The sequence below is a fragment of the Balearica regulorum genome, chromosome Z (assembly GCF_011004875.1).
Source record: "Balearica regulorum gibbericeps isolate bBalReg1 chromosome Z, bBalReg1.pri, whole genome shotgun sequence".
NCBI classification, from domain to species: Eukaryota; Metazoa; Chordata; class Aves; order Gruiformes; family Gruidae; genus Balearica; species Balearica regulorum.
Genome location: NC_046220.1, coordinates 87,507,937 through 87,523,862, shown reverse-complemented (window position 1 = coordinate 87,523,862; position 15,926 = coordinate 87,507,937). Strand labels below are relative to the sequence as shown.

General features: G+C 57.8%; 1 protein-coding gene across 1 annotated transcript; it reads left to right on the top strand.

The window, feature by feature from the left end:
• Positions 1-5,703: 5,703 nt before the first annotated feature.
• On the top strand, positions 5,704-8,037 carry RAX (retina and anterior neural fold homeobox). Its single transcript, XM_075740112.1, has 3 exons — positions 5,704-6,183; positions 6,273-6,502; positions 7,280-8,037. Exons 1-3 carry the CDS (start codon positions 5,907-5,909, stop codon positions 7,730-7,732), a joined length of 960 nt encoding a protein of 319 aa, XP_075596227.1. The 5' UTR covers positions 5,704-5,906; the 3' UTR covers positions 7,733-8,037.
• Positions 8,038-15,926: the final 7,889 nt, after the last annotated feature.

Genomic DNA, 15,926 nt, shown 5'->3' with positions numbered 1-15,926 from the left:
TGGCCCCTGCCCACAGGCAGCAACGCTGGAGTTAGCAGCCTAGGGAGAGGTGGCAGCTGTTGGTCCTGTCCTCCACGGGACAACTCCGTGTAGGACAGTTCTCGGATGCAAGAGATCACCTTGGGAAAGCTCTTTCAGCAATCAGTATTCAAATATAAGCTGCATAGACTTGTTTGAAAACCTGTTATCTAATATCTTCCCCACTGGAGTCCCAAGAAAATAGGCCGTTTCTTCTTACTCACTTCGTTCCTACTTAAGAAACACAGATGTTCTCATGTTTACCTTCCTCACGTTTGCCAGAGGATGCCCGTGTCCATTCAGAGAGGGATGTCAGTGGCTGCGGTATTGTAACAGGTCATTTCTTTAGTGGAGAAGACCGACCTTCAGCATGTCCATCAAGCATCAGAACTAGCAAATGCTAACTCAGTCTCAGACACTCTGCCTAAACCCGCCAAGACTTCTGATCAGATTTCTGTCTCTTGGGATCCTTCTCTCACACGTCACCAGAGAATATAATTATATATGTGGAGAGACAAGTGGGGTCTTTTAGGAGGTCTTTGCATAAAGCAGTTAAAATAGCTGCCAGCTCAGCTCAACCAGCCTCTGGTTTATGAGGATCAATCCATTTCCCTCTCTATTTATTTGCCTAAATCTGGCGGGTGTCTGGAGACTGAACTGTCTTACCTATAAAACACCAAAGTAAACAAGCCTAAGGCTTTTGACCTTCGAATTGAAATGTACCTGGGACATCCTGAAAACCTTACTGAAAGCATCTGGTGGTTTAAAGGAGCCAATTAAATTCGTCAGCACATGTAGGATCAGCATTTTCACGGTTTAAAGGGTCAGAGAAGAAAGTACAGTCAGAATCACCAAACAAGCGATTAATGAGCTTCCAAAAAACTGTCAGGGCTGGCAGAAGCGAGTGGGGCTGGGAGGTGGCCGCGGGCTGGCGTGGGACGGGGACCCTCCCCATCCACAGCGGGGGTCGCTCCCCAGCCCCGGCGCTGGCCGCAGCCACGCTGATCTGCTGCTGGGAGGGGAGCACACTGCGTTAGGCTCCATTTTTAGAGCCAGAGACTTAGAACCTCTCGATCTGGAGTGGCAGAGCTGGGCTACATCGCCAGAAGCGCTGGTTTCTGCCCCGAGCCCCTGCGCAGACAGCTTCCCTGGGGTGCTGGGGCCAGGCCTTGCACCTTCCCCGGCGCTGAACTGTAGCCCCAAATCCCCAAGAGCCCCCCCGTGATGGCCAGGGCAGAGCTGCAAATCTGCCCTGCCCTCAGCAGGAGCCTGATCCTCACCGCGCTGGCAGTGACCGCCCTGCTCCTGCACGGCTCTCCCTGTCCCCAGACACCAGGCGCAGCGGGGAGGCACACGGGTAGGAGGTGGCAGGGCCACACGGGGTACACGTCACCGGGCACGCAGCTCTCCAGGTGCTTAGCCCTGGGGACAGATCGTGGGGGAGCCTGGCGCAGAGTGGGCAGGCAGGGAGGAGGCACGCTGACTCTGCTCAGCTCTTCAGAAACAGGAACAAAGGTCTTTTTCCAAGGTCTTTCTCCAACACCTTGCACTAAACAACCTTTGTCCTAAGGCTGCTGGAACCTTGAGAGGCAGCCACTGCATGCATGTGCATGTGTGCGGGGATGCACTTGTGTGCCTGTGCACGCACAAATGCACGTGTACGTATGTGCACGCACCTATGCACACATGTGCATGGACGTGTGCACGTCTGTGTGTGTGTGTGTCTGTGTCTGTGTGTGTGTTTGTGTGCGTGCTGCATGGAAGAGGAGCAGATTAAAGCACCAGGTCACGTGGGAGCTACTGCTGGACGGACCCTACCTGGGATTTGGGTTCTTATAGTTAATAGGATCGCTGGAGCTCAAGGCCGTCATCCCATCAAGATAAATGTCTCTAGTGCCCACTTTTAAGCAATCCGAATTCAATTAGGCTAATTGGAAAACAAGTAAAGAAGGATTGCATTAATATAGCCTTAAAGCATGAACCTCCCCTCCCTCCGGAGGGACGGCTGGGCACGGTGAGCCCAAATGTCGGAGCCCTCGCGCCAGGCCCGTGCTGCTCACCACCCAGACAGGGCTGCCCCGCTCCCGGAGCAGCCACGGCCCATTCCAAACCCACGGCCAGGACAGGCACCGGGGCAGCACGCTCCACGGAGGCTCAGGCGCCGTGCTGCACGGGGGCTGCTCCGCACTCGCTGTGGGATCCCTGCCTGCCGCAGAGCACCTGGCGAGCGGTGGAGAACACACAACCCCCTCCCGGGGGCGGCTAAAGAAAAAAACTCAGCAGAAAAAAAGCGGGAGGTGACTGTCAAGGTACGAGTGATGCAGTGACGGGAGGAGGCAGCAGCCCCCTCATACATCCCGCTTTCAAGAAGGTTCTTAAAGTGCACGCTTAGGAACTTCTGGGGAGAAAGCCAGCAAAGCCTTTTTTTTTTTTCAGTTTTTAACAATCTGTTGGATGATACAGAGTGCACAAACTGAAGCAGGGTACAGGTTGCTGCTGGGTGAATATTCCCCCCTTTTCCTTCGGCCCACACGCCCCCCCCCCCCGATTTGCTGTACGACCTTGAAAGTCCTGTTTATCTTTCAGGGAGGTGCTCCCGGCTGCACATCGCTGGTCTGGAGACTGATGTCCCACCTGCAGAGTGACTTCAGCTTCCAATGTCTGCTCTGCAAGGCAGTAATTACTTCAACTTGACATAAAGACAGGAGGAAAGGAAGTAAGAACCCGTGGCATTTTATGGTGCTGATTTCACTGTGTGAAGCCACGTCCCGTACGTATGTCTCAACAGCACCAACGGGATCAAAACTGTTCCCATTTAGTCTTCACTACGCGTGTGCAGGAAGAACGTTGCACTTCAGAGGCTGTCCGTCTTCAGAATTTTTGTTAGCTTCCAAACGTAATTTCAGCAGTAATCGTTGTAATAATATATTGCAAAAAAAGTAAAAAAGATGATGGAATGGGGGCTATCTTTTGGAAAGGCAAGTAATAAATCCCACCTATTTCATCCCCTAACGAATATTCTAAGCTTTGATCCTGTTAATTTCCAAAGGTAAACAGTCTGTGCGAAGCTCTGGTGTACCACAGTATCAATTTCGGAGGCTTCATACTAGTATGACACACATCCCAGGGGACTCCGTGGCAGCAGGGGATTTAGCTAACAGCCAGTACGTCAGACCCGAAGGGAAATGTTCAGACAGTTACCTTTCTTTGCCATCCTAAACTCCCTCCGTCAGTCTCTGACTATCAGAGGAACCGTTAGACTGCCTCCCTCCCCAGAGCAGCGTGACGCCCCATGTGCGAGTGTCAGAGCACCCACAGTCTGCAAGAGAGAAAAGACAGATCTGGAGCTGGCAGAGTCAGAGCCGCTCGCTGCTCTGCTGCAGGGTTCGGTTTTCTTTTCAGGTTTTTACAGATTGTGACCAAGGGAGTTGCTTCCTCTTCTGACAACTCCGCTCCCCTGCACGAAGGATGCTACAGTGACAAATGCAGTTCCATACGGCCAATATAACTGCAATAATCTACTGCTGAGGAAAAGGGACCCTCCTCTGTTAGGGAGGAGGGTCTCTCATGTACTGCGTGGGATGCGTACCCTGCTTTGGGGGTGGAAGCTCGCTTGCTGTACATTCTCATTGTGATTATCAGGAAAAAAATAATCGAGTCTTGTCCCTGTATTTGACAATTTTGACAGACGCCTTAAAAGCAGCGTCGTCTGTGCCCTTTACAGCACTTAGGGCCAGACCACCGTCTGGCTGAAGGGTTTTTGCTCCTTCGTCTCACCTTGCTATCTTATTTTGCTACAACAAGCAAAAATGATTCCCAAGTTTGCCCAGGGCTTCTGGAGGGACAGGCATGTTTTGTGCTGGTTGTGAGTGCCGTAAAACCCCAGCTCCAAATTAGAAGAAATTAGGGACATTGCACAGTTCATTCATCTTCGCTAATAGAGTTCTTGGGAAATACACATGTAGATTAAAGGAACACAATGGCCCCTGGCTGATTGCTTTGAGTACCCTCCAATGCCCCTACAATGGTATTGACTTGCTTTTCATATTGTGCACAAAAGCCACACTAACCTTTTCTTGTCTCTTCTGTTGGCCTCTTCCCTCTTTGCCAAGGGAGGCTGAGTTCTTTCGCCCCCTCCTCCCCCCCGAAGCAGCCAGTGAAGGCAAACCTCACCTGGAGCGAGCAGGAAAAGCTGAGCACTTCTAAAAGGAATTAACTTTGGGACATCAGATCATAAACCCTAAAAAGGTGTGGGCGCCGGCAGAGGCAAGCCCTGCCAATCTTTGTTTTGAAGCAATTTCTCTGGAAAAATCTACACAAAATGCATCCTGTTGGGGCCAGGGGGGGCGGGGGGGAGGGAGCAAAAATGAAGATTTGTTGAGAGAGGTCATGCCTTTTATTAGACTAGCTAATATATCTGGAAAAAGAAGCAGCAGTGATGGTTTTCACTCACATATGCTCTCCTCAGGTTTGAAATGGAAGCATCTTCAAAGGTAAGTGCAGGCTGGAAACCACTCTGGACGTTACTGTGTTTGTCACTTAGAAGTCACGAAAGACAGCTGGCGCCCCAGAGGAACTGGCAAGTGCTAGCATAAAAAGTGATAAAGTGACGGGAAGAGAAAAGCAGGAAAAATGTTGATGCAGGAAGGAGTATGTGGGAGGCAGGAGACATGACGCCGTTGCCTGGACAGTACTGTGCTGAGTCCGTGTCCTCCACCGAGCCAAGTACAAAGTAAGGTGTGGGATTTGGCGCTCTGCCTTTCCTCCGAAAGCATTTTGTGGCTCTCCCGTGAAGCCGCGGCCTGCCCGCTAGCCTCCCAGGCCACACTCGCGCCGTGGAGGACGGCGTCACAGAATCGGCTCTTCTCGTGGGGTCTGTCCTATACCAACCGCTTGGCGACTTTCCTCAGAAGTACTGCCTAGCGCTGTCCCCAGAGCTGTGAAGCCTGAAAGGCTGAGCTCAGCCCCGAAGCCAGAGGCCATCCTCCCCGAAAGCCCGCGCGCGCTTCTGCTCGGTCTGTGAACCTGGCTTGGAGGGCAGCCAGACGCAGGGCGAGTACCCCGAGAGGGGACCAGAGCAGCAGCTTTTACCTCTCCCCCCCCAGTGCTTTTTACGCCGTGCATCCGACACAGAACAGTGCCAGGGCATCCCCCGGCATGTCGTCTTGAGAGGCTACCTGTGAAACCGCTGCACTGGGACGGACGCCGGCTGGAGCTGCCAAGGCAGAGGAATTCGGAGAGGCTCCGAGAGCCCGCAGCGCAGGGCGCTGAGCCGGGCCCCCCCTGTCCTCTGGCCCGGGCCCCCCCCCCGGGGGCTCCCGCCCCTCCCCGGCCCCTCCCCGGAGCCCCCCTTTCCCGAGCCCGTCCGCCGCGCTCCGGACAAGCGGCTCCCGCGGCTGCGGCCGTCCCGGGCCCTGCCGTGCCGGGCCAGTCCCCCCCCGCGCCCGGCGCACCGGCAGCCGCCTGTCCCACGACGATTTCCGACGGCGCTCGGCCCCGGGGCCGGTTACGGGGCTCGGCGGGGCGCCCGGCCAGGGCCGGCCCTCTGCAGCGGCCAGGGGCCGGCCCGCCCCGCCTCGAGGGCCCCGGATGGCATCGCCCGGCGCCGTCTGGGGCCGGGGCCGGCGGGGCGGGGCGGCCGGCGGGGCGGGGGGGGGGGTGTGCTGAGCAGCGGGCGCTGCCGGCGGGGCCCCGGGGATGCCCTGCCTCCCTCGCCATGCCGGAACGGCGCGGGGGCCTCGCCTTCCCCTTCGCCCACCGCCCCCCGGCACTCCTCCCCCGCCCCAAGGAGGCCAGCCCGCCGGGCGGCGCCGTGCCAGAGCTGCCCGCGCCGCCCCGGGGCCGGGCGGGACCGCAGCGCCGCGCCGGGGCCCCGGGCCGGCCGCCCCATGCACCCGCCCGGCGCCCTGCTCGCCATGGCCGAGGGCGCCTTCTCGCTGTCCGCTCAGGCGGCGCGGAGCCCCGGGGGTAACCCGTCGAGGCTGCACAGCATCGAGGCCATCCTGGGGTTCACCAAGGAGGACGGCCTGCTGGGCCCCTTCCCGCCCGATGGCAGCACCGGCAGCGCCAAGGAGGCGGACAGGCGGGGTCCCCGGCACTGCCTCCCCAAGATGCCCGGAGAGCCGCCGCCGGCCGAGCCCCAGGGCCGCGCCGAGCGCTTCCAAGGTGAGTGCGGCGGGCGAGAGGCGCCGGGTCGCGGGCGGGCCCCGCCGGGAGATCGCCCTCCCGGTGACCCGCCTGTCTTCCCCTCCCAGAGCCGTACTGCCCCGGCAGCGCCAGCCCCGAGCTGCCCGCCGGCAGCAGCGGCGAGGGGAAGCCGTCGGACGAGGAGCAGCCCAAGAAGAAGCACCGGCGGAACCGCACCACCTTCACCACCTACCAGCTCCACGAGCTGGAGCGCGCCTTCGAGAAGTCCCACTACCCCGACGTGTACAGCCGGGAGGAGCTCGCCATGAAGGTCAACCTCCCCGAGGTCCGCGTGCAGGTAACGCCCGCCCCGCCGGCCCGGCCCCGCGGCTCCGGCAGCCCCCGGCCCGGCGCGGCCCCGCGTTCCCGGCGCCACACGGCGCGGCCCCGCGTTCCCGGCGCCGGGAGCTGCACCGCCCCGGTGCGCAGACGGCCCCGCGGCCGCGGCCCCACGAACCCAGCCCGGCACCGCTAGCCCCGGCCGGTGCGCGGTTGAGCGGCCGCACACGGCACCGCTGGAGCGCCGGGCGCGTCTTGCAGCCGGCGCCGTCCGCATGGCCCCGACGCGACGGCCCCGGCCCGGCCCGGCCCGCCCGCCCGGACGCCGCGGAGCCCGGGGCCGTTTTCCGTTCGGCAGCCGCGGGGTCGGGCCGCGGCCCGGCCCCTCCGCCCGGCCCGGCCGCTGGCCCCGTCGTCAGCGCCGCTGCCCTTTGCCTAGCTTGTCCCGGCCCGGGGCGGCCGAAGCCGCTGCGCGCCGGGGCTAGCGGGGCGGCCGAGCCGGGCGGGCGGGCAGGGCGGGCCGGCTCCGCCGCGGGGCTCTTGCTGCGCTGCTTCCTCCGCGGCGCCGCTCTGCGCTGAGCGCCGGGCTGGGGGTCTGCCGAGCCCTCGGGTGAAGAGCGGCCGATCCCACTCCTGCCCCGGCTCGGCACAGCGCGCCGTCTGCCGCTGCTCCGTCCTGTTTCACTCGCTCCATTTTGCGGGCGCCGCGGCACCCAGGGGTGAGCTTCTGCCCTCCGTGGGGGCAGCAGCGCTGCCGTGCCGCCCTGTGGCCCGGCTAACGGGGCTGCGCTTGCAGGTGTGGTTTCAGAACAGACGGGCCAAGTGGAGGCGGCAGGAGAAGCTGGAGGTGACCTCCATGAAGCTGCAGGACTCACCCATCCTCTCCTTCAACCGCTCACCGCAAGCAACACCCATGGGTCCTCTCGGCAGCAACCTGCCCCTGGAGACATGGCTCAGCCCGCCTGTGCCCAGCAGCACGGCCCTGCAGACCCTGCCCGGCTTCGTGGCCTCGCCGCAGAGCCTGCCTGGCAGCTACACGCCACCGCCCTTCCTGAACTCTCCGGCAGTGACCCATGCGCTGCAGCCACTGGGGGCCATGGGGCCACCGCCACCTTACCAGTGCGGGGCCTCCTTTGTGGACAAGTTCCCCTTGGACGAGGCAGACCCGCGCAACACCAGCATTGCCGCCTTGCGGATGAAGGCCAAGGAGCACATCCAGTCCATCGGCAAACCCTGGCAGACAATCTGAACTCCCTCTTCAGTACCTGGGAGAAACCCCCGGGGAAGGCCAGTCCTGGGGTGACCAAGGGACGCCCCTTGCCCTGCCCTGCCTCCCTGGACGGCCAGGCAAGGGAGGGCTGTCCCTTGCACCAGCCTTTCCCCCACGCCTTGACCTGCTTTGTATTTTGTGGTCCTTTTAATTCCCTTTTCCACATGCCCTGCAGAGTTAGGGGCCTGATCATAGCTTAGGAAAAAAAAAAAATCTCTTTCGCTGTCCCTCCTTGGCTGGACGCTTTAGTTGCAATAAAAGCTGCAGTAGGGCAAAGAGCTGTGTAAGGTGGCTGGGAACCGAGGCCTGCGTTACCTGGGGAGGGTTTTCTGCCTCTGTACCATTAAATGGCACGACCTGCTGAAGGCTGCGCATCGTGTTTCTGCACCCGAACGGGCCGCTCGGGCCAGACCCTCTGCAGCCTGTGATGCGCGGGGGGCGGGGTGGGACAGGCCTGGCTGGGGGCCCTCCTCTCTCCCCCTTCAGCAGCAGGACCCTGCCCGAGCTGGCCGTGAGCGGGGGGCTGCAGCTCCCAGGGCAGGGAGCGTACCCTCCCCGCTCAGCCAGGAGCAGCCAGGGCCCTGGCAGCCGGGGGCCGGGGGCAGCACTCCCACAGCTGCCCTTGTGGGGCGGCCCCAGGTTCCCATGGGCTTTGCCCACCCCTGCCCCAGCGAGCTGGGGTCAGCACCAGTCCCCTGGCCCTTGCTGCCTCCTCAGAGAAGGGGATGGGCGGGTGCTGCAGGGCCCCATGCCCCCGCAGCCCAGCTGCCCGCTGGGGGAGACAGGTGGTAGCTGACAGGATACTGGACGCACAACTGGGTGGCTGGAGCGGTCGGCGGGGGCCCGCTGGGTGCGTCCTGCCTGGGGCGGCCGCCCGGTGCAGCCCCCGGAGGCTGGCACGGCGCTGGGCCGTGCTCGCTCCCCCGCCCAGCCGGTGCCCATCGCCAAGCTGCTGAAACTAAAACTGCGGCATCTTTATTTTCCATTATCTCCGTTACTGCCTGTAATGGGGCTGAGAAGCTGTAATGAAACACCCCTTCTCCTCCACTGGGCAGGGGATGCTCTACACACTCTGGAGGTTGTGGCAATTAATGTTTCTCATTAGGGAAGAGAGAAGGATGCACAAGCGCCCTCATTGTGTCCTGGGGATGATTCAATGCAGACTGGGAGACCTCTCCTTTCACCATTTCCCACTCGTTGTGGCCAGACAAAGGCTGGCGTCCAATTATATTTTCACAATCTGTGCGTATCTTTTAAGAGTCCTGTCAGAAACAAGCATGTCAGCTTTGTTCAGCTTCACTTCAGAGAGCTTTTTAACCTTAGCAGTTTCTAAACATCCCTTCATAGCCTTCTCCACAGCAGCACCCATCCATTGTCTGGAGAGCTGCTTTTACCGATAATAGGAATCCCTCTATTTTGAAACGTCTTTTCCTCTCTCCCCAGCCTCCCTGCAGACCCGACCTGCCTCTCTGGACCGGAGCACACGCTGTGCGCAGGCCCCCAGGCTGCCCTTCCCTGAGCTGTGCTGGTCGGGGGGTGCGGGCAGGCCCAGCGAGCGGTCCCTGCGGAATTCAGGGGGGGATGTAGTCCCGCTTGGGCCGGACCCTCCTGTTGGGCTCTGGACCCGTCAGCACCGCTGTACGTGTGTCTGGTGCTGCCCAGGCTCCCCAGCACACAGGAAAAGAAAGCGCTGTCACTGTCGGGACCAAGGCAATATTCTCCTAACTTCTAGTAAGGAGACCTCGGTAAACTCCTAGGGGGAGGGGGACAAAAACTATATCGCTTCAGTTTTTAAGTCTTATGCCAGCGGTCCTTTCACAGGTCGGCTTCGTTTGTCTCCAAGGCTGCTGGGCTTGCAAGGAGGCACATCATCTCTGGTGGCTACGAGGAAAGGACGTCTCTTGGTGTGCTCGAGCAGTGCCTGCGCACCCCAGGCTGTGTCAGTATGGGACACACACTAACAAATGACTGCGCAGGCTCCGCACCCTCTTCCTCCTCCGGGGTAGGAACAATCCACTTGGCGTTACGTGGCTGCAGTCCAGCTGTGGCTCTGATGCTGAAAACCCTCCTGCACGCGAGCACATACAGCTGCTGCCCAAAAGCTCTTGCCTGTGCTTATTGCTCATGATTAACAAGCAACCCCCCCAAGATTTCAGTGGTGCTCTCCTACATTTCGGCAATACTACCCTCTCTCCCCGTTGCCTCCGGTTCTTCCGTATCCTGGAAGGCCACTGGAAAGACGCCTCTGCCTTTCTGCTCAGTGCCGTAACCAGCACTGACGCTTGGTTACTTGAGGTGGTCGAAGATGAACAGTAGATAAAAACACAGTGACAGGACAGCAGAAATAGCCGCTGAAGACACCTGTTGACTTTTATTAAGCTCCCGATCCAACACTTGTGAGCAAAAAATGGAAGATTATGTCCAGTTATGGTGATTGCTCTGTTACTGACATATTAAGCAGGTCTTTTGTTATACATTGTTCAGGTGAATCCTGTAATGGATAAACTGTGCGCAGTCATGTCCTTCAAGGAAAGCTATGAGTTTATTGCTACAAATAAGTATTTTAACTAGCTAAACATAAGCGGGCACAGGTAAATATTTTTCAAACAAACAAATAAAAGGACAGAGGCGTATGCAAACTCCTATCTTTCTTCTACCCTTAGTTTTCTGTGTTTCTACACTTTCTTCCAAATTGTCCCATTCCATTTTAAAAGCTCATTTGTTCATTTTGTTGTAAATATCTTCTCCTCCTTAATTGGGTGCTGAGTCTAATAATCCTGCCTCGGCTTGTTAACTGTACAATAGCAGTCAGAGTTAATGACCCATTAGTGATTAATTCCTTAAACAGCATCTAATTGCTCACTGTAAAACCTTTTCTTAAAACTGGATTAAATCATCTAGATCCTTAACCACTTCTTTACTCCAACTTTGCTAAGGCTATTAGCCTGGCCTTTTCTGGGTGATCTATTTCTCCTTTTGCTTAAACTGTATTAGCGAGATAGTATTTTTAGTGTCCGTATTTGTCATCTTTGCAGTGTCTGAAGTTCTAAGGAAGAATAATACCGATAAAAGACTGCCAGCGAAAATATTCAGAAATTTACTCCTTTGCAACGAGACGGTTGCAGGCGGTGAATGTCGTTATGCTAACCATGGCATACCACCTTTTGGGAGAGGTGGACTTGGGGGGACGGGGTTTGTCAGTGGTCACAGCTGCTCCTGAAGTGCATAGGCTTTGGTGGGTCTGTAAATACTTGAGAGTTTTCTCGAGAGTAACTCGTTCTTCACTCGGTGTCTGGAATAGGGGGCAGGTGGCAAGAGAGAGCCTCCTGGGAGGGATTGCCGCACGGAGATGAATCCTTGCCACCCTTCCATGGGCCCTTCTCAACACAGGGCAAATGACTAGTGAGGAGGGGCAAACCTTGCTGGGAATGGGAGGCAAGACAACTTGTGTCTGCTGGCAGTCAAACTGGGCTTTCCCATCGTCCAGCGGGCCCTGGGGAGGGCAGCCGGCGTCAGAAGCTGAGCAGTTCTTTCCCCTTTCCTTCCCCTGTTGCGTTTCACTGGGGAACAGCCTGGACGAGGACCCCAGCTGTGTCTGGAAAGCCTAGTTCCTTCCCAGGTAAATCCCACATGACCAGTCTGAGCTTCCTGTTTGTCAGTCGGGGAGAGGATGGATGGATATACATTTCTTTATGTTATGCAAACCATTAAATTGTCCACCTTGCGTTTGCTTCGTAGTTCTGGAAAAGTAAAATCAAATCACCATCTCTGCATCTGCTTCGTCCGGAGCAATGTCTCCACTGGCAAATGAGGTTAATCCTGGGTGATTTCTCATTAAGATGTGAAACGCAGAGAGGCAGACTCTGCTCATGAGAAGTCCTTCCGTTAGGCCTGGCTGTCTTTGCCCAGCCCAGAAATCGTAGGCTTAACACTGAGAAGTGGAAATTCAGTTTTGCACAGGTCAGTAGCATGAGCTATGCCAGACAGAAGACAGTTACTATAAAAAGCTTTAAAGATCTCTGAATTAATAATTATGAGGAAAATGCCATCATGAAACTCGGCCTCAATGGCACTATTTCTCAGCAAAAAGTGTATTCTAATCTGTCTTCCTTCCCACCCTTGTTCAAAATCCTGTCAGTGTTCAAGAAAACTAGCAAAGACACCTGACCTATTTAAGCCAAGGCCAGTTTTGACACGGAGTTCAGCTCAGTTGCTTTCCAGTGGAGCAAGACTGGCTCTCTGTCCAGGGCTGACCCTCGGTGCCTGCTGGATGGGGTCAGGAGAAGCTGCCATCCCCTCCGGAGCAGCGGGTCGACCGTTGTGTTTGCTCCCCGGCCAACGGGTCACAGCCCCTGTGAGACGGAAACACACAGAGCTCAGTCACAGTTTAAATTGCCGTTGTGAGCTGCCGGGGGTGAGGGCCATACTGCTCCCTTCCTCTGCTGAGGACATGCCAGCATCTGCAGGTGAGATGGAGAGTTGAAGGATCTGTTTTCCGTCTGCCTCAGCTACCTCTGACAGGGATTTCAGGTAAGAACATTTAGTTACTTACTATTGAAAAATCTCAAGTGTCTGTTCAAAGCTCCTGGCTGCATCTTTCTTGAGCTCAGTCTGTTGGGGCACGCTATGAAGCTCAGCTCCAACAGGCATTTACTCAAGGGGTTTCCCTTCACCCACAGTGGTTTTGGGCTGGACACTCAGGTTCTTTCTTCTGTGCAGTCAGCATCTTCCTGTGTCACTGATGCCATGGGTTACCAACCTTGGGACTTTATCAACTTCTTTCAGTAGTTTCTCAATCACAGAGTGCCCATTTATGAAATCCCATCATAGGAGAAAACCGTGGAATAAAACAAACAAAAGAGAGCAGAATGAAAAGCTGGTTAGACCAGGGTGCTGGTCGCTCTGATAACACTACCAGTTTTTCCGGTAGAATGAATGTTGTGTCTCCTCTCTCTGAGCATCTCTGCCTTCTGCCAATGCATGATGTGAAAATTGGCTGACGTTTGGCAGTCATCCCTCCGTCATATGACATTTCTGCCCCACTAAGAACTGTGAAATCAGCTCTGAAATGTTTGGTTCTGTGTAGAAACACAGTTAAAGTCAGCTGGGCAAGACAGTCAAGAAAGAGTTTAAATGGAGGCAGCAGCAATTTGGATGGCGGCAAGGAGAGATAAGAACTGAAGCTTTGGCCGCTGGTACAGAAGGGAGTGTTGGGGCAAACAGAGAGGACAGTGTTCAGCTGCAGACCGGTGCAGGTAGGTCAGATATCCCTCCTTTGCCTCCATCTCAGCGGAGAGGCAGGTGCAGGGAGTAAAAGACAGGCCTCTGGGCGAATCCAGGATGGCAACGAGGGGATGCCAGTTGTAAGCAATGCTTTTAAACAAAGGGCTCCTCAGCAGCTTGTTCTCGCTCAAGTGCCTCTGCTGGCTGCAGCGTGACTCAAAACCGGGATGGCTTCTATGGCAGGCAAACCTGCGGTTGTTCGCGGCATCATAGTGGATGATGAACTGGTCATAAACATGCTGCTCCACCATCCCTTCCCCATAACTTCCTAACAAATACCCTTCCAGTTTATTTGGTGCTGCCTCTGTGGGACAGGGGAGTCCCGTTTTACATGCAGAGAAACCGAGGCGCAGAGAAACGCGACTCACCCAAGCTCCGACAGGGACGGCATGACTGAGTCACCGCATGCCTCTAGTGCCATTTGAGAGCCCTTTGGGCAGCGTGAGCCACCTACACGTGCCTGGCACGCACAGCACAGGCTCTGCAAGAGACCCACTGACTTGGTGGTGCCCCTCTTGGCTCAGCTCCTTCCTCCACTCTGCCTTCATCGCTGCCAAGGTTGGGCAGGGGACGCTTGATTCAAACGTGTCTGACTCAAGCTGTCCCAACCCAGCCCTGCACCGAGCCACGATCAAACCACTTGACGGCAGAACCCAGACCGCACGTGAGCTTTCTCGCCCGGCCGTTTCTACGGATCCTTCCTCCAGGAGCGAAGAGGGCCTTGGAGGGAGGGAAGGGAGGACTGGCACGCCACGTGGCGGGGGCACTTTTCTGAAGCGCTAATCCTAACTCCTGGCAAGACTTTGCATTGTCTTTGGACAAGGTGGCAAACAGGGACAAAAAGAGAAAGGCAAAATTGAAACAGATAAGCATTTTTAAGTTATAAAAATCCTGGGACGGCAATTAAATGCACTGGCATAGGTTGGGATGCCCACTGCGATAAAGGAGATTTACCCTGGAAGGCAGAACATCAAAGAAGAAGCGTGGAGGTAATCACTAGTAGTCTAATTGCCTTTACATCCGATTGGACTACGGCGCCTTTTTCTCCACCGCCTCGTCTGGGAAGACCTGCAGGGTTGAAGGAGAGGGGCCCAGCCGTTTGGGCACTAACCGGTCCTCACCGCGGCGTACCGCTGCTCTGGGGAGAAGTTAGCACCGAGCCGCCACGCAAGGGACCGACAGTGGAATTAACTCGAACTGCGTAACGGGGCACGGATGGGGGTACAGGGACAAGCGCTGTGTCCCAGTGCCACACGTGCGTGCGGGCACCAGCCCGTCATCTCACACACCTCTGATACACTTCTGGCGAGAGAGGGGCGCGACGACGTCTGAAACGCGCCCTGCCCGCCGCGCGCCCCGCAACGCCCGCCCGGCCCGCGGCAGGGGCAGGGGCTGCTCCCCCCGGTGCGGCTGCCGTGCACCGGCCCGGTAAGGCCCCGCCGGCGGCGGACTGCCCCGGTGAACAGCGCCAACGGCCAGCTCCCCGCGGGCCGAGGCACGGGCGCCGCTCGGGTCACGCTGGACGCAAACGGACGCGGCCCCGGGGCTGCCCTCGCAGCGGAGCGCTCCGGGAAGGGCCTGCCGGCCCGGCGAACCGGGCGGGGGTCCGAGCCGCGGCGCGGGGCTCCGGGCGGCTCCCGGGGCCGGGGGCACCGGGCCGGGGCCAAGCTGTGCGATCCCTTCCCGTTCGCACCGCACCGCCCCGCCCCGCTCCGCCCCGCTCCGCACCGCACCGCTCCGCCCCGCTCCGCACCGCCCGTCCCTGCCCCGCCCCGCCCCTCCCGCGGGCCGGGGGCCGCCATCCGTGGGCCGAGGGCGCCGCCTGCTGGAGGCGGGCGGACCTCCACTGCCGGCGGCCGCGGGCTCCGCGCTGCGGGGTGCGGCGGTGCCCGGCGGGGTTTAGCGCCCGGACGGAGCTTTAGGCTGTCGGGGACGGTTAGCGCCGCTGTGATGACCCCTGCGTTTGCCGGACCGTTTGCATGGCCGCAGCTGCTTCGTGCAAAACCACGCGCTTGACTAATTCTCCATCTACCCTCCGTTTCGTAGGCTGGCTGAGGTTGGAAGGGACCTCTGGAGGTCACCTTGTCCGACCCCCTGCTCGAGCCAGGTCACCTAGGACCAGGTCCAGACGGCTTTTATCCAGACCTGCCGCTCCTGCTCTGTGTCGAGCTGCGCGTGGACGGACGCTCCCGTCCGCACCGGCTGGTCCGTCCGTGCTCTCTGAGGAAAGGTGGCAGCACGCCATCTCCTCGGCCGGGCCTCCCGTGGCGTGACTGTCCGGTCCAGAGAACTACGGGTGAGCAAGGAGCATTGCTTGGCTACAGTGTGCCGTAGCCCCGCAAAAAGCGTCACGAGCTCGTTCTCCTGGGAGGCAGCGTTCTTCCCTTAGCCTCACGCGGTCATGCAATGGTACCCGACCTGCCGACACACGCGCGTGCCCGGAGCGTGCTGAGCTGCCGCGTCGCCGCCGACTCAAACGAGGAGGATCTTTCAGCAGATGTCCCTGCTGCCTGCTCTGGACGCGGCCCATCGATACCTTGGGGAGGCAGCGTCAGCTTCCCTCTGTCGGAAGAAAGTTAGGGACCAGGGAGCGACTCAAGGAGGAGCTGCAGGGGGAAAGGAACCGTTCTGCTGTTTCTTTGTTACTAGCTGTGGCACAGCCAATTTCCATTTTATTAACTCAAATCAAAGTATAAACTCAGCCTTTTTATTGGTACTCTTTATTGCGACTGTTGAAATGTCATGTAGTTTCGAACTATAGAGCTGAACTGATCAGACAGGTAAGTCATATAATTAATTGGAAGACCCTTCCGTGACAATTCTATGTATCAAAGCCATTCAAGTGAGAAAATGCAACCTTGAAAAATGAAGTCGAGAGTTTAGTCGTTGC

Excerpts from the sequence above, each read along its gene's own strand:
- RAX (XM_075740112.1), top strand. The coding sequence starts at position 5,907 with ATGCACCCGCCCGGCGCCCTGCTCGCCATGGCCGAGGGCGCCTTCTCG. Across the intron at positions 6,184-6,272 it reads CCGCGCCGAGCGCTTCCAAG|AGCCGTACTGCCCCGGCAGC; the intron begins GTGAGTGCGGCG and ends TTCCCCTCCCAG. Across the intron at positions 6,503-7,279 it reads TCCCCGAGGTCCGCGTGCAG|GTGTGGTTTCAGAACAGACG; the intron begins GTAACGCCCGCC and ends CTGCGCTTGCAG.